The 23,966-nt window shown below is 42.6% G+C and overlaps 1 protein-coding gene across 1 annotated transcript in view; it reads right to left on the bottom strand.

The window, feature by feature from the left end:
* Positions 1-23,056, bottom strand: part of LOC133386554 (tripartite motif-containing protein 54-like) — a 47,634-nt gene extending 24,578 nt beyond the window's left edge. Inside the window, exons 1-3 of the mRNA XM_061630228.1 lie at positions 22,869-23,056; positions 8,648-8,808; positions 3,013-3,178 (exon numbers count right to left, since the gene is read on the bottom strand). Of these exons, the coding sequence (XP_061486212.1) occupies positions 3,013-3,178; positions 8,648-8,808; positions 22,869-23,036 (495 nt within the window). The 5' untranslated portion in view covers positions 23,037-23,056. The remainder of the gene's footprint in view (positions 1-3,012; positions 3,179-8,647; positions 8,809-22,868) is intronic.
* Between the last annotated feature and the right edge of the window lie 910 nt (positions 23,057-23,966).

Here is a 23,966-nt window from a genome sequence, read left to right as displayed (position 1 = left end):
CAAAGAACAAAATGGCACATACACACACCCCATACAGATATGTCGTGTTGCCCTCACAAGAACCCTATGAGGTCGGCTAGGCTGATAAATAATGATTGGCCCAAGTTGACCCAGTGAGCTGAATGGCTGAGTGGGACTTAGATTGGTTTAGTTATATCTAAATGCTTTGTCAGTTTCCTGCATAGTTTTAGTTCTTGGAATTTTGAAATTGTGTTAGAACACTGCATTGCACTGCTATGTTTTTAATTATATTTGATTTTTATTCTACTGTTTTCAATTTTATTGATGTAATCCACTCTGAGGCATTTTGATGAAGGGTGCGATACAAAAGTCTCCAATTAGGGACTCCCTGAACCCTTATATCACAGCTCAGTCACTGACATCCTCTGCAGGAGCATTGCTGGCCGTTCCCCGAGTTGGTGAGGCTCATTTGACAACAAGAGTGTCATGAGCCCAGTCCTGTGGGATGCCCTAATAGATATTGAGGAGGCACCTTCTATTCTGACTTTTAAATGCCGGCTGAAAACTTTTCTATGTCATCGGCTTATGCAGGCAATGGGGAAGATACCTTTCTGCATTAGTTAGTTAATGATTTCTGATTTCAAATGTGTATATGGCTTTATCTTATGTTTATATATCTTGCAAACTGTTTTGATATATACAGTATATATATTTATGATTAGTGGCATATAATATTTTTATAGATAAATAAAATAAAATAAATACACATGGCATATACAAAAGCCAACTGGGCTCTTACTTCAGCAGCTTCAACAGGACAGCCCCCTCCATTGCACCTGAGAGGTGCAGAGAGGCTGCCTGTCACACACAGGCCTGTCCTTCAACAGGGGGAATGGTTAGTGGGCTCAAGAAGAATGACTGGAGCTTCTATTCCTGCTGTCTGAAGGATCACAGCATTTGCCCCCTGAGGCAGATGCCTCAGACTGTCTAATGGCAGGACCGTTCCTCAATTAATCCTGGCGTGCCATAGTCACCTGGATCTTGAGGCCAATTGTTTTTCTAGCAGCAGGAATTATCCATTCCTATGAATATGTGAGCAAGATATTCATGGGTCTGCAACTTCAATGACCTTTGACTCTCCCAAAATGTGCAGCAAAGAATTAGTTGCAGCTGAGAGTGCCTGTATGGGTCATAGGAATGGATAACTCCAGTGACCTGATGAAAAAAGAGAAAGAAAAAAGTGATGCCTGGTAGCCTATGAAGCTCATTTGACAGTGCATGTTGTCCAGATCCCATAAGAAAATGCCACCTGTTTGTGTGCTGACATGCATATGCATACATTTCTGTTATTTAATTAATCTGTGTGCCAGTCTTCAATATTCATTCTCTCAGGACAGCTCACAACATTGACAGAGTATTTTTTAAAGAAATCAACACATGAAACGCAACAGACGCCATTTTGTGCTGAGTCGGACCACAGCTTCTTTTAGCCCAGCCTACTCCAGCAGCAACAGCAAGCAGCAGCCCTCAAGGTCTCTGGAAATGGATTTTCCCAGCCCTTGCATCTAAAAGCCTTTAAAGTGGAGTTGCCAAGAGACTGGACATGGCACCCTTTGCATGCAAAGCATGTGCATGCAGCATTAAGCATGGAGCTATATAGACACACACACCCCAGCCAGAGCTTGGAAAAGTTACTTTTTTGAACTACAACTCCCATCAGCCCGATCCAGTGGCCATGCTGGCTGGGGCTGATGGGAGTTGTAGTTCAAAAAAGTAACTTTTCCAAGCTCTGCACCCCCCCAAATTTTTTTTTTCTAAGATGCAGGCGTTTGTTCGACCTTAGCCAGGGATTAGCCAGTTGCATTGAAAATGAAACACCAAGTTGCCAGATGGTTCTTACAACACATCTACACTAAAATAGTTAATAGTTAGAACTACCTTTTCCATGCTCTCTTGGTTGGGAGTGATGAGACTAGCTTTAAATGGGTAGCATGGATGCACTGTTCTTTCAAAGCAGCTGCTCCATCAGCAAGGACCATCGCTCAGTGGCACAGCTCATACTTGACATCAGCTGTGGGGAACTCTTTGGCGTTCCAGATGTTGCTGAACTACAACTCCCCATCAGCCCCAGCAAGCATGGCCAGCAGCCAGGGATGATGGGAGTTGTAGTTCAGCAATGTCTGGAGGGCCACAGGTTTCCCACATCTGCTTTATCTGCCAAACATTCCAGATGCAATGCCGAGCATAGGGGTGGGGAACTTTCTTTTTTCTGCTGGGGTGGGACACATTCCCTGGGGGTGAATCTGTTGGGAGCTGCACGCTGGAGGTGAGCAGAGCCAAAGTGTTCTCCTTGGTCCTTCCTCCAATTAGAATCCCCCAATCCTATGTAGGCTCTCTCAGAAGGAAGCCCCACTGGCTTTGAAGAAGTTACACTTAATTAAGTATACAGATCATTTTAAATTATTTATTTTATTTTTAATATAACAAGCCAATACAGCAATTGGATTAGGGCTTGCTTTCCAGTTCTGGAAAGCAAGTGAAAAATTCCTCTCTGACTTTAGTGTGCTGTCCCTGTGTGCACACATTTATTTACTTAGTGATTTAAAAACTTTATAAACTGCACCTTCATCCAAACAAAATTTTAAAAGTGGGTTTCCAGAGGAATTTATATATGGCAAAAGTCTACCAATTTGTTCCCCTCAGAGAGCTGAGGGGGAAAACAGTCACAATTTTTTTAAAAAATAAAAAAAATCCATCAATTTGTTTTTATCAAACAAAATATTGTCCCTCCCTGCTCTGAGACTGTATAGAAAGAAAGGGGGCAGGGAAGGAGGAGGAAATGAAAAAGGAAGGAGTGAACTCTGATGGACGGGGCATCTCCAAGAGATGTTAGGTGATACATAAAATGAGATATGTGGCCCCTGGACTCCTGTACCTTGACAGCATTTCCAGTTAAATGATATTCCATCATCTAACATCCCAACCTTAAAGAACAGAAAGGAAAGGAGCGTAGGCACCCTTGGAAGCCGACACAGGGATGGAGAGGCCAACCTTCTGTTTCATGTAGATGTCTGAGAGCGGGGCCACTTCACACTCCTTGTGTTCTCCAAAGACCTTGCAGAGGGAGCAAGTGGGCACCCCGCAAGTCACACAGTAGATGTTGATCCTTTCTTCTTCATGCTCTTCACAGATTGGGTGCTCAGTTTTTAAGAGAGGTCTGGGAGGGGCGAGAGGAACAGAGAAGCAAAATGAGAGTATATAAGGGAGGCACAGAGGCAGGCAGGCAGGCTGGCTGGCCGGCACTGGAGACTGGTGGCTCCAATGACAGTGAGGTAGCGAATTTGGATTTTAGCCTGAACTTTCAAGGACAGCTCGGACAGCTCTTTGAAAGTTCAGACTAAAATCCAGAGTGGATTCACTGCCCCACTGATATTGGAGCCGCCAGCAGCCATTGCACACAGGACTCCTCCAGATGACCTCTGTATTGAGCATTCATCCTGATTTTCTTGCACAAAGCTTGCATGGTGGCTAGACTATGCCTGGCCCTTGTTGAACGTTCATTCTCATTTGTGTGTGGGGAGGTTATACAACAATGAGCGTTCATCCCAATTTGCTTGCCTGGTTGCTATACATCTTCCCATTACTCATTCTTTCATCCTGCCCTTTTCAGTGCATTTCCCTGTCACTGTCGATAGACTGAGTCAGGCTGTCTGGTTACAGCAGCCTCATGCATCCATGTGAAGATATAACATTATGCAGGCACCCTACCTGTACTGTTTAAAAATGGAAACGGACTGCCTTCAAGTCGATCCCGACTTATGGCGACCCTATGGACAGGGTTTTCATGGTAAGCAGTATTCAGAGGGGGTTTACCATTGCCTCCCTCTGAGGCTGAGAGGCAGTGACTGGCCCAAGGTCACCCAGTGAGCTTCATGGCTGTGTAGGGATTGGAACCCTGGTCTCCCAGGTCCTAGTCCAGCACGTTAACCACTACACCACACTCCTGCTAAAAACGTTTTTATCCAGATGCATAATTGAGTTATGTGTGCTTGTTTTTTGATATTTGCTTGTTTTATCTGTCAATTATTGACAAGAGTTTTATATAGAGTGAGGCAACTCCCTCAGGTTACAGATGCAGGGGAGCAGAAGTGACAGCTTCTGGCTCTTCTTCCTGAGCCCCCAGCCATTTCCCTTTTGTATGACATAGCCTATCCTGAGCTCCATACATTGGCTTGCTGCCTCAGGTGCAGTGGTGGGTGCTATCCTGTCAGACATGCTTGCTTGCTTGCTTGCTTGTTTGTTTGTTTGTTTGTTTACTTACTTATTTATTCACTTATTTACTTACTTGCTTACTTGCTTATTTATTATTTAATTTATATCCTGCCCTTCCTCCCAGCAGGAGCCGAGGGCGGCAAACAAAAGCACTAAAACAATTTAAAACATCATAAAAACAGACTTTAAAATACATTAAAACAAAACATCTTTAAAAACATTTCTTTGGCTATGGGGCAGTATACAAATGTAATAAATAAATAAATAAAATGTAAAAAGCTGTCAAAACATCTTTTTTTAGAAAAAAAGGTTAAAAACATATTTTTTTGTTTTGAACAAAGAAGGTTTAAAAACATATTAAAAAGCAATTCCAACACAGATGCAGCCGGGGATAAGGTCTCACCTTAAAAGGCTTGTTGAGAGAGGAAGGTCTGCAAAAGGCACCGAAAAGATAATAGAGATGTTGACTTTCATAAGTCTTTATGAGAAAGAGAAGTGCCAATCCAGCCAATTTCCTTCCATGGAATGAGGAAGGGGAGCCATCTTGTCCTTCGCCTCTAACACCCTAATGTCTTGGCCCGGCCCTGGGTGTCAAAGTCTTTTCAGACCCTGCCACCTGAGAACCTGAGAACTTTCCATTTAGACCTGTCAGTCATCTGGTCACTTATGGTGAGTGATAAAGGTCTCCAGGTGACTAGGCAGGAAAGGTTTAGAATACGGATGAATCCTAGGGGACCGGGTCTTGTTCTTTCAGGCGATGTGTGTGCCACAAATAAACCCAAATGCCTGAAGTTGCCATACACATTGGTACTGTTCCACTCTGACTGGCAGCAGCTTCCCAAAATCTCTGGTGTACGTCCTGCCTAGATGGGCTGCTCCAGATGCTTTTTGATGAGATTGTACTTGGGAACTTCTGCATGCAAGTCCGGTTTCCTCACCACTGCTGAGCTCGTACGAATAGAAGGGTGGATGGAAGGGGCTTGTTAACATTTTTAAAGGCTAAACACCCTTTGAGGCTCATGGGCAAGGGATTGTTAACCAGAAATGTCTAGATGTGGGAAGCAAGAGGCCAGAGCAGGGCAACCCAGGCTATGCCCTAGAATCTGTTTTTATTGCCAGAACTCCAGGCCTTTCATCTGGTCAGGGGCTTGGCTGTGGAAGTCAGAAATCTGGTTCCTTTTTTTACAGTATGTGGCTCCTAGAAAATCTCCCTTTTATTATTATTATTGTTATTTCCTCTTTCAACAAGCCTTTTAAGTTGAGACCTTGTCCCAGTCTGCGTCTATGTTGGAATTGCTTTTTAATATGTTTGTAAATCTTTTTTTAAAAAACAATGTGTTTTAACCTTTTTTTCTTTTTTAAGATGTCTTCAAAGCTTTTTTAAAAAAATGATTTTAAAGATGTTTTGTTTTAATGTATTTTAAAGTCTGTTTTTATGATGTTTTAAAGTGTTTTTAGTGCTTTTGTTTGCTGCCCTGGACTCCTGCTGGGAGGAAGGGTGGGATATAAATCAAATAATAAATAAATAAGTTGTTGTTGTTGTTAGCCCATCCTTCATCAGTAAGTCCCAGTGCAAATTGGAAAAATGGACTGCCTTCAAGTCGATTACAACTTATGGTGACCCTATGAACAGGGGTTTCATGGTAAGTGGTATTCAGAGGGGGTCTACCACTGGACTCCATCTCCCATCAGCCCCAGCTAGCATGGCCAGTGATGGAGGATGATGGCAGTTGGAGTCCAACAACTTCTAGCAAGTACCGCATTGACTACCCCTTCCCTGCTGTTCCCTGCCCCACTCCATTTCTATCACCGCCCATGCTTTCCATTCCATTTTTTATTTTCTTTTTTTTGGCCCAATTTGTGCCCCCCCCCAACATCCCAGTCTCATTTCTGGGTGGTAGGAGATTCAGGATGGACAAAATGGAAGGAAGTGGCACATAGTTAACTGGTCATCAACTTAGGAGGCTTTAGAAGGGGATGAGACAGTTTCATGGACATGAAAGGCTATTAAACAATTTGGAATTGGTTCAGAGGAGGGCAACAAGGATGATCAGGGGACTGGAAACAAAGCCCTATGAGGAGAGACTGAAAGAACTGGGCATGTTTAGCCTGGAGAAGAGAAGACTGAGGGTAGATAGGATAGCACTCTTCAAGTACATGAAAGGTTGTCACACAGAGGAGGGCTGGGATCTCTTCTCAATAGTCCCAGAGTGCAGGGCATGGAATAAAGGGCTCCATTTACAGGGAGCCAGATTTCAACTGAACATCAGGAAAACCTTCTTAACTGTTGTATTAGGTCACCTGCCCCAAAGAACCCAAGGCTTTCAGCAGACACTGAAGGAAGGAAGCTCCAGTGATTCAGAGCAGCCCCCTGCTGGATCAGAGCAAAGGCCTGTCTAGTCCAGCATCTCGTTTCACAGAGTGAAATAATAAGCTGGATATGAGGCCAGTTGCCCTCCCCTGCTGTTATCTCAGCAACTGGTAATTCAGAGGAACGCTGCCTCTGATCCTGGAGGTAGCACCTATAGGTATGTTGACTATTCCTAGAGTCATAGAGTTGGAAGGAGCCTATAAGGCCATCTGGTCCAACCCCCTGCTCAGTGAGGAACCCAAATTAAAGTATGTCAGACAGGTGGCTGTTCAGCTGCCTCTTGAAGGCCTCCAGTGCTGGAGAGCCCACCACCTCCCTAGGTCATTAGCTCCATTGTTGTACTGGTCTGTCAGCCTTTCATAAAAGTGGCATAATTGATTTATACTTCCCTTCTTGAGGCAGCATCTCCAACTACAAAGTGCAAGGAGGGGAAGGGAAAATGGGGGTCTGGAAAGGTTGAGAATCTCTTTTTCTGCGGCATACAGAGACCTCTAGCGGCCAGCTGAAATATTTCATGACTCTAACATGCTGACTGTTCATGGAGTTTTTATGGTAAGAGGTATTCAGAGGTGTTTACCATTGCCTTCCTCTGAGTTTCACTTCAGTATCACTGGACACCAAAGTCAGGATCATTCAGACCATGGTATTCCCGATATCTATGTATGGATGTGAATGTTGGACAGTGAAAAAAGAGGGTAAGAGAAAAATCAACTCATTTGAAATGTAGTGTTGGAAGAGAGCTTTGCGCATACCATGAACTGTGAAAAAGACAAATAATTGGGTGTTGGAACAAATTCAACTAGAACTATCACTAGAAGCTAAAATGATGAAACTGAGGTGATCAAAGTTTGGACACATAATGAGAAGACATGATTCATTAGAAAAGATAATAACGCTGGGAAAAACAAAAGGGAGTAGAAAAAGAGGAAGGCCAAAGAAGAGATGGATTGATTCCATATAGGAAACCACAGACCTGAACTTACAAGATCTGAGCAGGGTGGTTTATAAGAGATGCCCTTGGAGGTCACTGATTCATAGGGTCGCCGTAAGTCATAATTGACTTGGAGGCACATAACAACAACAACAACATGCTGACAACCCCCTCCCCACATTCTCACTAAGGTTGCTTACATGCCATACATTTAAGGCATACACACTGCCAGAATCATGAGCACCCTCATTAAGGGTGCTGGGAATTGTAGCACTGTAAAAGGGAAACTAAAGTTTCTGGGATTCTCTGGGGGAACCGTGTGCTTTAACTATATGGTGTGTAGGAAACCTATATTTCTGTTCATTCCCTCTGGTCTCTCCAGTCAAGACATTGCTTGGATCATTGGGTACAGGTGCCTAACCAAATATGCAGGGGGAAAGGAAACATTCACCTACATTTTGGGGTGTGCAAGAACCCTGACAATGACTGTCAGGTAGGGTTGGGGAAGAAATTTGGTTTTGCTCTCATTTAAAGGAGAATTTAGCTAATTCACACTTTCCGAAACTATATGAGAAGCCATTCTTTGAAATTTTCACTTCTCTGAATTTTGCAATGCAGTTCTCCAGCCAAGTAACACGTACAAAAATGTATATACTGGGGTAAAGTGTGCCTATAAATGCATATATTTGTGGGAAAATACATACAAAAATGCATTATATTCAGGAAAATTGCTTTGTAAAAATGCCTGTATTAGGAAAACTGCATATAAAATGTGTATAGTAGGAGAAATTTGCACAAAAATGCTGACAATTTTTCACAAGCACTTTTTTTTGTAAATACAAACTGGTGTAGAAATGTGGAGAACTGAACATGGCACTGGAAAAATGAGAAACTGAGAAAAACCAAAAACTGACATGTTCCCCCAGCCCTTACTCTGAGTAAAACTTAGCTGGATACACCCTCCGTCTTCATTAGTCACCTGACTAATGCCCACAAAGAAGGGCACTCAGAGAAGGAGGAGTTCTGATAAAGGTACCAGATCGGTTCACAAGGAAGCAGGCGGCTCTTGAGATAGTTCTCCATCTCTACTGTTGGGTAACAAGGCAACAAACCTGTCCGGCCCTCTTGCTGATGCTTGCTTGTAAATATCAATGATGTTTTCAACCAGGAGATTCCTTTGCAGCCCATAGATGCCGTGCCTGTCCAGGACTACTTCATGGCGGCAAGACGGGCAACGAAACCTTCCTGCAGATCCCAAGGTTGTCCCTCGAGACTGAAACACACAAAAGAGTTATTTTGGAGGCAGGGGCACTTCTTAAACCTTGATTTTTATTTTTTTTAAAAAAAATGCTGTCATTTGCAGTTTTAAAAAAACCAGGTGATCTAAACATGATCTCCTTGGATGCAGGATAATAATCTGGATTTTACACATTTTTGTCTTTGAACCAATACTCAGGTTCTTTCCTACACATTCTGATAAGAACCTAGGAAGCTTCCTTAAAAGCTTAAAAAGTGGCCCATCCAGCTCAGTACAGTCTCCGCCTGTCATGGGGAATCTTTTTCAGCGTAAGGCTGGATTCACCCTTGGCCAACCCAGCAGAGGACGTATGTTAGTGTTAGATGTGGCCACCGCGCACGCACGCATGCGCACACTATATAGGACACACATCAAAAACAGACTACATGTGCACACAAACCCACAGACCACACACAGAGTATGCACACACTTGCATGCACAAAACAGTGTCCTCAGCTGATTTGTGCAGATCAATCAAGGAGGGAGATTTATTGCCCTGCCTTGCTCTTCAGGTGATGAGCTCAGAGGTTGAAATTTGCATCCCCCTTCAGGAGCTACGTGGCAGGAATGTAGGGAAGTTGGAGAATTCAAACAAAAATGGAAATGGGAGCAGAAAGCTGATGCTTGCTTATTCATCATCTGTCCAGAACATAAATTAATCCAGTGAATATGATTGGTATTTGCCGCTATTGTTGCTTTCAGTCCACAAATAATGCGTAATTAAGTTTTCCTCTCTCACACACACCCATCTGCATCGTGGTTTTTTTGCACTGAAGTGTGTGGAGTAGAATAACATAATGACAATGTCATTTACATAATGTTGTTGCTATGTGCCTTCAAGTTGACTGACTTATGATGACCCTATGAATCAGTGACCTCCAAGAGCATCTGTCGTGAACCACCCTGTTCAGATCTTGTTTGTGGCTTCTTTTATGGAATCAACCCATCTCTTGTTTGGCCTTCCTCTTTTTTTAGTCCCTTCTGTTTTTTCCAGCATTATTGTCTTTTCTAATGAATCAAGTCTTCTTATGATGTGTCCAAAGTATGATAACCTCAGTTTCATCATGTTTTCTTCTAGTGACCGTTCTGATTTAATTTGTTCTAACACCCAATTATTTGTCTTTTTTGCAGTCCATGGTATCTGCAAAGCTCTCCTCCAACACCATATTTCAAATGAGTTGATTTTTCTCTTATCTGCTTTTTTCACTGTCCAACTTTCACATCCATACATGGAGATCGGGAATACCATGGTCCGAATGATCCTGACTTCAGTGTTCAGTGATACATCCTTCCATTTGATGACCTTTTCTAGTTCTCTCATAGCTGCCCTCCTAGCCTTCTTCTGATTTCTTGACTATTCTCTCCATTTTGGGTAATGACTGTGCCAAGGTATTCATAATACTTGACAAGTTCAATGTCCTCATTGTGAATTTTAAAGTGACATAAATCTTCTGTGGTCATTACTTTAGTCTTCTTGACGTTCAGCTGTAGTCCTGCTTTTGTGCTTTCCTCTTTAACTTTCGTCAGCATTCGTTTTAAATCATTACTAGTTTCTGCTAGTAGTATGGTATCGTCTGCATATCTTAAATTACTCATATTTCTCCCTCCAATTTTCACACCTCCTTCATCTTGGTCCAATCCCACTTTCCGTATGATATGTTCTGCGTATAGATTAAACAAATAAGGTGATAAAATAAACCCCTGTCTCACACCCTTTCCGATGGGGAACCAATTGGTTTCTCTATATTCTGTCCTTACAGTAGCCTCTTGTGCAGAGTATAGGTTGCACATCAGGACAATCAGATGTTGTGGCACCCCCATTTCTTTTAAAGCATTCCATAGTTTTTCATGATCTACACAATCAAAGGCTTTGCTGTAATCTATAAAGCACAGGGTGATTTTCTTCTGAAATTCCTTGGTCCATTCCATTATCCAATGTATGTTTGCGATATGATCTCTTGTATCTCTTCCCTTTCTAAATCCAGCTTGGACATCTGACTTGGACATCCTTTGTTGTGGAATCTTAAGTATTACTTTACTTGCATGGGATATTAAGGCAATAGTTCGATAATTACTGCATTCCCTGGGATCCCCTTTCTTTGGAATTGGGATGTATATTGAACACTTCCAGTCTGTGGGCCATTGTTTAGTTTTATAAATAAATAATAAATAAATAAATTAAATTTCTTCGTCGCCTATCTGGCCAATGGCCACTCTAGGCGACTTACAAAATTGTTAAAATACAATTGATAAAATACAGTAATACAATATAAAAACAATACATCTGCAGCAACAATATTAAAACTGGGCAGGAGGCATTACAGTTATAACAATTAACCCTCACCGGATACCCCGAAGGCCTGCTGAAAGAGCCAGGTCTTTAAGGCTTTCCGAAACACATTTAGGGAAGAGGCGTGCCGGAGATCTTGTGGGAGGGAGTTCCAAGGAGTGGGTTTTCCATATTTGTTGGCAAATTTTAGTCAAAATTTGGTCTCAGTAGCTTGTAGCAACTCTACATAACTCTAATGAAGTTATGTAATTTTGGCAGCAAGAAAAATCACGTATCCCAAAAATGTGCTGTTCGCAGAAGAGCAACTGCAGTGGAACATAAACAAAGCTGCATGTGATGAATGCAGGGCGGAATGGAAAAACAAAACCTTCTTACATCCCTAGTGGAGAGAAATCCAACTTGGTGCCACAATGGGGATAAAATTCACTCTGCTCTGCTTGACTCTGCACAGTTCCTCTATACACACACACCTGAAAACTGTTTTGGGGAAAAGGTAGGTCACTAGGAATGGTGTGGCAGGCTGATTAAGGGTTGGGGGCTAGCAGTCTCTCACTCCTGGCCCACTGGCAGTGGATTTCCAGCATCTCCAGCAGAAGTCTTTCTATCCCACCCTTACCTGGAGATATAAGGGATTGAACACAAGACCTTTTGCATGCAAAGCAAGAGCTTTATCACCAAACTATGGTCCATCTCTGAATACAGTATACACTATCACAATGTGAAATTATTTGTTAGAGTAGAATGGAATATTATTTATGATGATGATGATGATGATGATGATGGTGATTTAGAATTAGAATTTATTACCCGCCCTTCACCCAGAGGCACCAGGGCAGGTTACAACAATTTTAAAACACATAATTAAAGCAGTTAAGAACAATCTAAACAACATTGCATATAAGCTCAGGGATGCCATTCTGGATTCCATAAGCAAAGAGATACTTATAGTTGGAAGCTGAGCCTTATGAACCAGGAATTTTGGGCTCTCTACATTTTATACCAGGTGAGTTTTCTGTGCAACATTTATTTCTACATATTTAACTATATCCTTTGTTTCCAAGTAGGAGGAATACAAAACTGTTAACAAATATTTCATGATTTTTTTTATAATGTATAATTTGTTTGTTTAATTTCTGTCCCACCCTTCCTCCCAGAAGGAGCCCATGGTAGCAAACAAAAAACACTAAAAGCACTTCAAAACATCTTAAAAACAAGACTTTAAAACATATTAAAACAAAATAACTTGAAAAGATATTTAAAAAATAACTTTAAAAATATCTTAAAAAGCAATTCCATCACAGATGCAGACTGGGATAAGGTCTCTACTTAAAAGGCTTGTTGAAAGAGGAAGGTCTTCAGTAACGGAGATGGTGCCTGTCTAATATTTAAGGGGAGGGAGTTCCACAGGGTAGGTGCCACAGTTCTAAAGGTCCATTTCCTATGTTGTGCAGAACGGACCTCCTGATAAGATGGTATATGCAGGAGGCCCTGACCTGCAGAGCGCAGTGATAGACTGGGTACATAAGGGATAAGACACTCTTTCATGTATCCTGATCCCAAACTGTGTAGGGCTTTGTACACTAAAACTAGAACCATGAACTTGCGCCGTTAGTTAATAATTCATTTTTATGAATGAAGAGGTGCATTTCCTTAGTACAGATTGTTAAAATCTCTCCCTCTCTCTCTAGCTGTGTGTACTAGAAATCATTTTTCCAGTCTTATCTTAAATTCTGATCTCCAAATTTATACATCAGTTTGCATTTTTTTAAAATGCTCATGAAAATTCCTCAGCATTTGCTGTGAATTTCAAATAATATGCACATTTTATATGCAACTTTCCCAATATACACATTTTTGCAGAATACCTTTCCACAGTATAATGTATTTTCTGTGTTATTTTCGCTAATCCATGCATTTCTATGCATACTTTACACTAGAATATGCATTTTTGTACATGTTACTTGGCGGAAGAACTTCATTGCAAAATTCAGAGAAGTGCAAATTTCAAAGGATGGCTGTGTTTTGGTTTGCCTGTTGGAATTAGGCAGGTTCACCTTTAAATGTGAACAGAATCAAATTTCTCCCTCATCCCTAATACATACATACATACATATATACATATATATATATATACATACATATATATATATATATATATATACACATACATATATACATACATATATATACATATACACACACACACACAGAGAGAGAGAGAGAGAGAGAGTTAAAGAGAAACATACAATTCAGAACATCCAAAACAAATTAGAACCTTTAACACTTTTTCTCCATTTCAATGTTTATTGTGAAATAATGTAGAGGCCTTCCTAAAAAGTGGGTAAATTTCCCAATGAGTCTTCAAAAACACAGCCATTGAAATAGATCACATATTCAGCTCAGAACAGGTGGCATAATGAATCTCATTATGAAACCCCTCAGGGTTTACCAGGAAGGAGACTTGACTCCATGGACTGCTGAAGAAGGACTGATGATCTCTTTACAAGAAACCAAAAGCCAGAAGCCGAGAGTAATCACAAGACATTTAATCGTGCAAAGACAGGTGTTGAGTATGTCTCTGGAGAACCAAAGGACTGGAAATTAGAACATTTGCAACCCTCCAGTTATCTGCAGCGGGCTGTACATTCTCCAAGGAAGGAATCTGAGTCCTGCAAGGCAAGCGAGTCTCTTGGAGGTAATGTCAGAATATGGTATTTTCCCACCCAAATGTGTCCTCCCTCCTGAACTTAATTCATTTGGGCAGAGCAATCCAAACTACAGGAACCCAGTGGAATTTATGCTGGGGTAAATTATGCCAATGTAACTTACCCCTAGTCCAAATTCTGTTCAGGAGCTGGCCCGAGCCTGGCAGAGGGAAAACAAGCCTTTAAAATAGAGTTTGACTAACGTCACTTTTCTTTTTGCTAGTGTAGCTTCTGATGGGTTGCTAGAATACACAATTGAGTTGGAATGGGGGTAGGTTGCCCTCTACCCCAGCCTGCCCCAGCCATGCCACTATTCCAGGACTTGGCTCAACTGGCGTCGGATGAGTCAGGACAGAGGAGTTCTGCCAGCATACCTCTGGCTGAGCCAGGATAAGGGACTTTAACCAGTGTAGCCCTCACTAGGGATGGGTGAGAATTTCAATTCAGTTTGCATTTCAAGCAGAATTTGTCACATTCGCACTTCCCGAAACAATGTGAGAACCGAAACACAGCCATCCTTTGAAATTTGCATTTATTAGAATTTTGGGATGCAGTTCACCAACTAAACAATATTTACAAAAATGCATATCTTAGGGGAACGGGTGCATTAAAATGAATGCATGAGTGAAAGTAACATGCAAAAAGGCATGAAGGGATGAGAAATGGCTTGCAAAAATGTGTACCATTGTCAAAACTGCCTACAAAAATGTGTTTATTTGGAGAAATTTGCACTAAAAATGGTGGAGAATTTTCATGAGAATTAAAAAAAAAAGAATTTGCAGATCACTGCAGAAATGTAGAGAACTGAATTTAACATTAGAAAAGTGAGAAACGGAGCGGACCGACATTGACAGGTCTTTCCATCCCTTGCTCAGGTTGCTCAGTCAGAGATCTTCCTGTTCCAAACTCCACTCAGTGCATCTTGGGTTTGGATTGCTCCCTAATAGAGATTCTCATAAGACGCCATACAAAACACAAGAGCTAAGAAAAAAAAGCCAAATAAGGGACATATTACAGGTGTAGAGAACATGCATACAGAGGGCCACAAGTTCAGTCTCTGGCATTTCTAATGAAAAATGGGTCTCTGGTAGCAGGTGATGAAAAAGACCCTTCTCTGCCCAAGACCCTGAAGAGAAGACCAGCCTTTCGAACTGGGTGCCATCTAGATGTTTTTTATTATAACTCCCATCAGTCCCAGACTTTGAAGAAAGCAGCTTGGTATGTTCATGTGATGCTGGCTTCATCCCTGACCTTGTTTACAATTAGGAACTGCTGAAGGCTGCTATAGCTATAGCCACAGGGTTGCCAAAATGGTGCCCACAGGCAGCAGTCCGCCTGCCAGTTGCTAATATGCTGTGCGTGAAAGTGACTGCTCTTCCTCCTCAGCTCCTGTCAGTACTGGCTCAGTCTCTCCTTCAATGGAAGATGCCCTCTTAAACTTGTCCACATTTCACTGGATGCGAAGACTGGACACCCATCCTCCCTTTTGTCCTGAAAGTCAGTGTGGTATAATGGTTAGGGTGTTGGACTGTGACCTGGGAGGGACTGCCTTCAAATCGATCCCAACTTATGGCGACCCTCTGAGGCTAGTCCTCCCCAGTTGGCTAGAGCCTGCTCAGCTTGCCACAGCTGCACAAGCCAGCCCCTTCCTTGTCCGCAACTGCCAGCTGGGGGGCAACTGGGCTCCTTGGGACTATGCAGCTTGCCCGCGGCTGTACAGGTGGCAGGGCACATAACCCTTGAGCCACTCGCTGTGGGGGTGATCTTTAGCTGGCCCTTGACATCCAGGAGACACGAGTGCGGATTTGAACTCACAGACTCTGGACTCCCAGCCAGGCTCTCCTCTCCACTGTGTTTGAATCCACATTCAACCATGAAGCTCACTGGGTGACCCTGGGCCTCTCACTGTCTCTCTAACCTACCTCACAGGGTTGTTGTGAGAATCAAATGGGGAGGAGAGCAATAGGAATGCCACCTTGAGCTCCTTGGAGGAAAGTTGGGATATAAATGTAATAAATAGTGTATAAACAAACACAAGAGGCATGCAAAGAGTTTCTCTCTGCGCATGAGTGCAGCAGCATCTGATATAGGTGCTCTTTTCCCATAGATGGAGTGGCTGATGGTCCTATCTCTTTTTCTGCCCTTTTAGATGTGGCAGCCATTTTGAGTTATGCCACACATCCCACACAGCAGCTATTTTGTGACTGGCGACCAGAACACTTTTTCAAAATTCCACATATGTTCCCCAGGCCGAAAATGTTGGCAAACTTTCCTTGGCCATTTTAAAGGTTGCATTTGGAAATTTGGAAGGGGGGTAAATCAATTCAGCATCTACATTTTAAACTGAGACATCAAAAATTGATGTTTAAGTACAGATGATTTCTCTTGGGCTCAAGAGTTTAGTTTTATTGATTGATACTAAATTTTCCCCTCCTTCTATGGAGACACTCAAAAATCTAACAAACGTAAAATAAGAATGAAACCATGCCATTAAAATTACGAAACGTTTGAATCCACTAAACTAAAAGCAGCCTAAAAAAGGACTCAAGGAGCCAAGTGACAAATAACAACTCACGCAGCAACAGCATTAAACACTCACTGCAAGAGGAAAGTTTTGAAGAACTGGGTAAGCTGCTTATTATAGATGACACGACTGGGCTGCTGTTGCGTCTGAAACATGAGGGTGCTTAAGTGGGCAGTCAACAGACCTGGCAATTCTGCCCGGGCAGAGTGATGCACCAGCTCCTTCGGTGCATTGAAAGGTTGCTCTCTGGGGATCACAGCTCAGCGTTGCAGAGCGCCTGCTTTGCATCCAGGCAGTCCCAGGTTCAACAAACAAGATCTCTAGTTAAAAGGATCGGGTGATCCTTCACTGCCTGAGATCCTGAAAAGATACTGTCAGTCAAAGTAGACAACACTAGACTCAATCTGGGGCTGGAAACCTTTTCAGCCCAAGGGCCACATTCCCTTCTGGGAAGCCTTCCAAGGGGCCACAAGTCAATGGTGGGTGGGGGGAGAGGCAAAAGTGGCCAGAGTGATGTACATTTTACCCATGTACAGAAGACTAGTTTCTACACCCACTCAGACGCCCCTCACTATCCTCTGTCCATCATCAGAGTCCAAGGACCCTTTCCGGGCAGGCATAAAACATTTGTGGTGCAAAGTAAGTCCGATGAGGACTATGGCCTGGGGAGAGATCTAAAGGCTAGGTACAGAGGGCTGAAAGGCTGCATTCAGCACCTGGGACTGAGGGTCCTTACCCCTAGGCTAAATTTGCAACTAGTCTGGCCTGTTTAAGGCAGTTTGCTGGGTTCCTCTTCAAGTGTGTGTGTGTGTTATGTGCCTTCAAGTCAATTTCAACTTATGGCGACCCTATGAATAAGCAATCTCCAATAGCATCTCTTATAAACCACCCTGTTCAGATCTTGTAAGTTCAGGTCTGTGGCTTCCTTTATGGAATCAATCCATCTCTTGTTTGACCTTCCTCTTTTTCTACTCCCTTCTGATTTTCCCAGCATTATTGTCTTTTCTAGTGAATCATGTCTTCTCATGATGTGTCCAAAGTATGATAACCTCAGTTTCATCATTTTAACTTCTAGTGACTGTTCTGCTTTAATTTGTTCTAACACCCAATTTGTCTTTTTTGTAGTCCATGGTATCCGCAAAGCTCTCCTCTAACACCATATTTCAAATAAGTTGATTTTTCTCTTATCCGCCTTTTTCACTGTCCAACTTTCACATCCATACATAGAGATTGGGAATACCATGGTCTGAATGATCCTGACTTTAGTGTCCAGTGATACATCTTTATATTTGAGGACCTTTTCTAGTTCTCTCATAGCTGCCCTCTCAGTCCTAGCCTTCTTCTGATTTCTTGACTATTGTCTCCATTTTGGTTAATGAGTGTGCCAATAATAATCCTTGACAAGTTCAGTGTCTTCATAATCAACTTTGAAGTTACATAAATCTTCTGTTGTCATTACTTTACTCTTCTTGACGTTCAGCTAAGTAAGGAAGTTCAAGTAAGCATGATAAACCCTCATTTATTTATTTTATTTATATACCACCTTTCTTTTCATGATAGAAACCCAAGGCTGTCTCCCATCCAGGCACTGACCAGACCTGACCCTGCTTAGCTTCATCAGGGAGCTGGCCTTATGTGCCTTCAGACCATAGCCTGCAAGTGATGGGCAGGTGAGGCTCACTAGCTACTGTGAGGAGCTCCCTCTTGGCAAAGGTAACTCTAGGCACCAAACCAGCACCCATGTCAGTAGCTGTGATTTTGACATCCTTTGCGTCAATATGAGAAAAAGCTGCTCAGAAGTGAAACTTGGAAAGGGTCTACACCAGCCTTCCCCAACCTGGTGCCCTCCAGATGTTGTGAACTACAACTTTCTTCAGGCAGCTGCTTGGGGCTGATGGGACTTGAAGTCTAAAATGCCTGGAGGGCACCAGGATGTTGATGGGTGCTCTGCACAAACCTCTTCCCCTGAAATCCATTCTCGGTCCATGTGCTGTTTAGCAAACCATTCAGCTGAAGCCATAAAGACAAAGGATTTTTAAGCTGATCGTGCCATTGCAAAAAGTAGGAGGGAGGGAGATGAAGTCTTGGTACAAGTGCCCGGGATTAACTCCAGGCAAGGTGGCAATTCTAGGCCAGCAATCATTCTTTAAAATATCCTTTAAGGACTTCCCCACTGGATTTTTCTTATTTATTTATTTATTTATTTATTTTTATTTGATTTATATCCCGCCCTTCCTCCCAGCAGGAGCTCAGGGCGGCAAACAGAAACGCTAAAAACACTTTAAAACATCATAAAAAGACCTTAAAATACATTAAAACAAAACGACGTTAAGTCTTGCGCCTTCTTCCTAACTGGATGGTGATTGTGAAGATGAACACACATGTGCTTAGTAATACATGATGTTCCTATCCAGTCCCACAACAGCTGGCACCCCCCCATGCAGAACAGAAAGATTATGCATTGGCCCCCTGTGGCAGCTCTCTTTGGTGCTCTCATGGCGAGGGTGTTGCCACCCCAGAAAGAAAAAACTGCTGTCCGTTCCAGAGGGCTTGGGGGGTATCTCTCCATTTAGCCTGTAGCTCTTCTGTTGGTTGACTAAGGTGCTGCACGTGACGTTCTTCATGCAGCCTTTGGCCTGGGCAGCATTTCCTTCTAAGTGACAAGCCCAAGTGAAGCGTTGCAGGAATGCGCCACTGGCATCAGATGCTTCTCTACACTCGTAGCACCCCTGGGATGAAGTTAGCATCCCACCTTGCCTTTTGGTCTCTCCCTTGGGTATTTATTTGTTTTTCCCCTGGGGTTTTTTTTGAACTTTTGCAAACCTTGGAGTTCCCCCAGATCAGCCCATAACTTGCTCTTGTGAATAGCTGTTGCCATTTTGGCTACTTAAGCAAAGGCACTCTCCTCTGAAGACTGGAACTAGAGTATGTGATGCCAATATAACTACCTGTCTGTACCTGTGGCCATAATATAGGAACCTACCAGACTCCCTTTTTATTGTGCACTCATGATTGCATCGGGGCGATTATACACAATCCTGCTTTCAATACTGTTTGTCCCTGCAAAGGTTTTGAAGGGGACATACTGCTTCATTTCCAGTCAGAGCAAGCTTCCCTTGTAATTTCCTCCTGAAATCCTGTAACTTTTTATACCACAAATGAGCCGGAGGGGGGGAGAGGAGGTTGTCCTGCATTTGTTGTGCTCTAGTGCAAGAGTGCCCCTCCAGATGGCAATAATGCTGTAGCATTGAAGACCTTCCTTTTTCAACAAGCCTTTTAAGTAGAGACCTCATCCAGGTCTGCATCTGTGTCGAAATTGCTTTTTAAGATTTTTTAAAGCTTTGTTTAAAAAAAGATGTTTTGTTTGAATATATTTTAAAGTCTGCTTTTAAGATGTTTTAGAGTGTCTAGTGTTTTGTCTGCCATCCTGGGCTCCTTCTGGGAGGAAGGGTGGGAAATTAATAATAATAATAATAATAATAATAATAATAATTTATTTGATTTATATCCCACCCTTCCTCCCAGTAGGAGCCCAGGGCGGCATCATCATCAATAACAACAATAATTATCAGAGCTTGGAAAAGTTACTTTTTTGAACTACAACTCCCATCAGCCCTAGCCAGCACATACTGGCTGGGGCTGATGGGAGTTGCAGTTCAAAAAAAGTAACTTTTCCAAGCTCTGATAATTAATGACTACAACAATAACATTGCTGCAGGGGTGATACTGTGCTGGGTCCATCAAGGGGCAAGCTTTTCCTGCCTGAACAGCCTGGTCTTCAAGGCTATCGCCGAGCCTTGAAGACCTGGCTGTTCAGGCAGGCCTACAAGATTGGGACAGATTAACTTATGTTACAATTGAATTAATGAATGGTTTTTTAGCTTAAAATTTGATTATGTTGATCTATATGTATTGTTTTTATTCTTGTTGTTCGTCGCCTAGAGTGTCCCTAACCCGGACAGATAGGTGGCTGAAAAATAAAATTTATTATTATTATTATTATATTCCATGTGCCTTGCCTTGCCCCCTCACCCCGCCTCTTTCTGACATCTTTCTGGGGACTGCCCTTTGCCAGGAAGATGAATTTATTTGGCTTTTAGGTGTATGGGCTTTTAAAAAAAAGTTAGTTTGCATTATCTTAAATCTTTGTAATTTGTATTTTGTTGTTTTACTTGTATTTTGTATTTGTGCATTTTTGTGAGCTACCTTGGGGGGCTTTATGTCCAAAAGGAGGCACAGAAATAAACTACAAGATAACATTGAGAGAGCATAGCAGAACAACTAATAAAGCAGAATGATGGATGGTCTAGTATAAATCCATCCCTATTGCATTGTTATACCCACAAAAAAACCACCAGTCTAGAGGGGCCCCTAGTAGATGATAAGAGGGTGATATCCAGCCCTAGTCATACTCAGAAAAGACCCATTGAAATCAACAGACTTAAGTAATTTAAATCCATTCATTTCAGAGGGCCAACTCTGAGTATGTTTTAACTGGATGCCATTGACAGTTCATTATATTTTGTATGGGTCACTATATAAGGCCCTAAAGGGGAAAGATTCCTTAGGGAATCCATGTGCTGTGCAAGGCCACAATGCTGGGTGGGGGTGTGGTGTGGTGGGGGAAATAATGCAAGGGAAGCATACTGCCTACTGATGTATCACATCAGGGTGACCATCTGCAATAAATGCGTATTGATCAGCCCTCTATGTGATATTTTATATCAGCAGATGAATCTTCTACAGTTTTGTGCTGAGGTTTGGCTTTAGACAAAGGACTGAATTCCACAAGTTAATTATGCATTGTGTGGGGAATACTGACTAAAATATTGTCAATTTCATCACCTGAACCCCCAAGTCTAGTGCTACGAAAAAAGAATCATTTCTGCTTTTTGCAAGCCTTGCATGCTTAGTTTTATAAATTTCTGCCATACCTTCCTTTAGGCATCTTGTAACATGGGGGGGGGCAGACCTCAGGGCTCGGGACCAAATGCAACCCTCCAAGCCTCCCTATCCAGCCTTCGGAGCTCTCCCCATGCACACCCTCTCCCCCAAACTCGCAACCCTCACCACCTCCCTGGCATCACACTCTTCTTGAATGTTTTTGACTGGCTATAATGTGTCCTTGAGCTCTGAAGCCTCTTGCTTATCTAAATGGACAAACAGCAGCGGAGGCTGGTGGCTCCAATGTTAGTGGGGCAGTGAATCCACTCCAGGTTTTAGTCTGAACTTTCAAGGAGTAGTCCAAGATGCTTCCAGCTCCTTGAAAGTTTGGACTAAAACCCAGAGCGGATTCACTGCCCCACTGTCATTGGAGCCTCCAGCCTCCACTGACAGAGGGATGTGTGTCAAGAAACTAACTATACAAAGTTAAATTCACATTCACATCCATTGCTCTGCCCTCTTTTGCTTCTGGCCCCACCCACCACTGGCATGTGGCCCCTGGAACGGTGCTCAGAAGGAAATTTGGCCCTTGGGCTGAAAAAGGTTCCTCATACCTGTTTTAACAACCTAATTCCAAACATGAAGCTTGGAGTGTCTCTCACACAGTAGTGCAGTGGCAAATTCAGAAGTGCAGGGTCCCTTCGTGTTAGTCGCAGCCATGGCCCCCCTGTTTTTGCTGCTGAGCTAAGAATGAGATCCTTTTTAAACCTCCCACAACAGATATCCCTAAAAGCCAATAAGTGTGAAAGGGAAGAATGTTAGCTGCTGAGAAGTGTCTTCTCGGTGGCTAACTCACCTCCTTTCAACCTGATTGGCTCCAATCAGCAGGAAAGGACAAGGAAGCATTTTAAAAGGCTTGTCAGTGGCTAACACATTCCCCTTTCATGCTGATTGTCTCAAAGGATGCTGAAGATATAGGGAGCATGCTGAGATTCTGCTCCCAAAAAAGTAAGGGGTCTAAGACCTCCCCCCCCCCGAGACTACACCCCTGCTCTCACAATATAAGTAGACCCTTGAAGGGCTGCTATAGGATGTGTCTGTCGGCCATTAAGCCCATGATTTTCCCAGCAATCCTTGCAATCCTTTGGCCTTTCCTCTAAACTAGCGGTTCCCAAACCTTTTTTCCCCATAGACCACTTGACAATTACTGAAGGTCGTGACGAACCAGTTTTTCTGCCTGCTGCAGCAATTGTAATGCACTATGCTAGATGCTGAATTATTTTTTATTGTATTCTATCGCTACTTTTATTTCTTATATATTGTATTGTATTACAAAGTTGAACTCCTTAGAATTCAATGTGTAATACAATACAATGAATAAAAGGAAAAAAGACCATTAAAATCAATACAAATATTTTAATGTGGGCCACCTGAATTAAGCTCACAGACCAGAGTTTGGGAACCTCTGTTCTAAACTCACTCCACCTGTAAGGGCAATGGCCATTTTGCTAGCGATTTCATAAACCTCCTACTCCACCCTCTCCTTCATCAGTAGCTCTGAACATACACATAGCAAAAAAATACATTATCCAACTGAACATTTTGGTGCAAATCCACCCAGTTCCTGGCTCACCTGAAAGATGTCGTTGGCACATTTCCTGCACAGGTTGTGCTGGCAGGGCAAGATGACCACAGGCTTGGTGAACATCTCCAAGCAAATAGGGCAGATGAGCTGCCTTTCCAGGCTATCCATGGTGGGACAATCTCTCGGGTAGGAGCCGTATTCCATGGGGGTTGACATGACAAGGGAACAGGTCAACTGTTCATCTGGATGCAGCTCTCTGTATGCCCTTGTGCCAGTCGTGAAGTCTGGAGGTGGGAAAGGGAAGGAGGAGCAGCTCACTGCTGCCAACGCTTCAACGTGGGAGGCAGCTGTTGGTCTGCTTTCCCTGGAGAGCAGCAATAGCTCTTCTCGAAAGCTCCAGGAATGTGGTGGTGGAGACTCAGTTGCTCCTGCCATCTCAGGCAGCGAACAGTTTGTGTGTTTTGATCCTGCCTCGACATCCTTGCTCCGATCCAAGGGCTGGGTGTTAAAAGGGTCATTTTACCCCTTACATATCCAGTCGATCACTGTGCTCTGCTGGTGAGGGCTTCCTGCAGATACCATCTGATCAGGAAGTCTGTTCCACGCAGCATAAGAAGAGGGCCTTTAGTGTAGTGGCACCTAACCTTTGCAAGTCCCTCCCCTTAAATATTAGACAGGCACCATTCTCTGTTACCTTTTCGGTGCCTGCTGAAGACCTTCCTCTTTCAACAAGCCTTTTAAGTAGAGCCCTTATTCCAGTGTTGGAATTGGTTTTTAATGCTTTTTTAAAGTTTTGGGGGATTTTTTAAAGATGTTTTTCAAGATGCTTTGTTTTAATGTGTTTTAAAGTCCATTGTTTTTAAGACGTTTTAGAGTGTTTTTAGTGTTTTTGCTTGCTGCCCTGTAATAAATAAGCAAATAAATAAGTATATTAAGGATACATACATTTTCTAAGGAGAGGGCTCTTTTCAGCTTACATATAAAAACCTAAGAATTCTTGGTTGAGAACTGATATCTTGGAGAGCTCCTGTGATCCACTTACTCTAAGGAAGCCACAATAAAACATAAAAGTAAAAATAATAAGGCTAGTTATTGAAATCAGAGTGAAAGGAGATAAGTCAGCCACTGAGAAGACTCTTCCTAGTA

This window comes from Rhineura floridana, chromosome 6 (genome assembly GCF_030035675.1).
Source record: "Rhineura floridana isolate rRhiFlo1 chromosome 6, rRhiFlo1.hap2, whole genome shotgun sequence".
NCBI lineage: Eukaryota > Metazoa > Chordata > Lepidosauria > Squamata > Rhineuridae > Rhineura > Rhineura floridana.
Note: the sequence above shows the minus strand (reverse complement) of the source record. Positions and strands in the feature narration are given on the sequence as shown.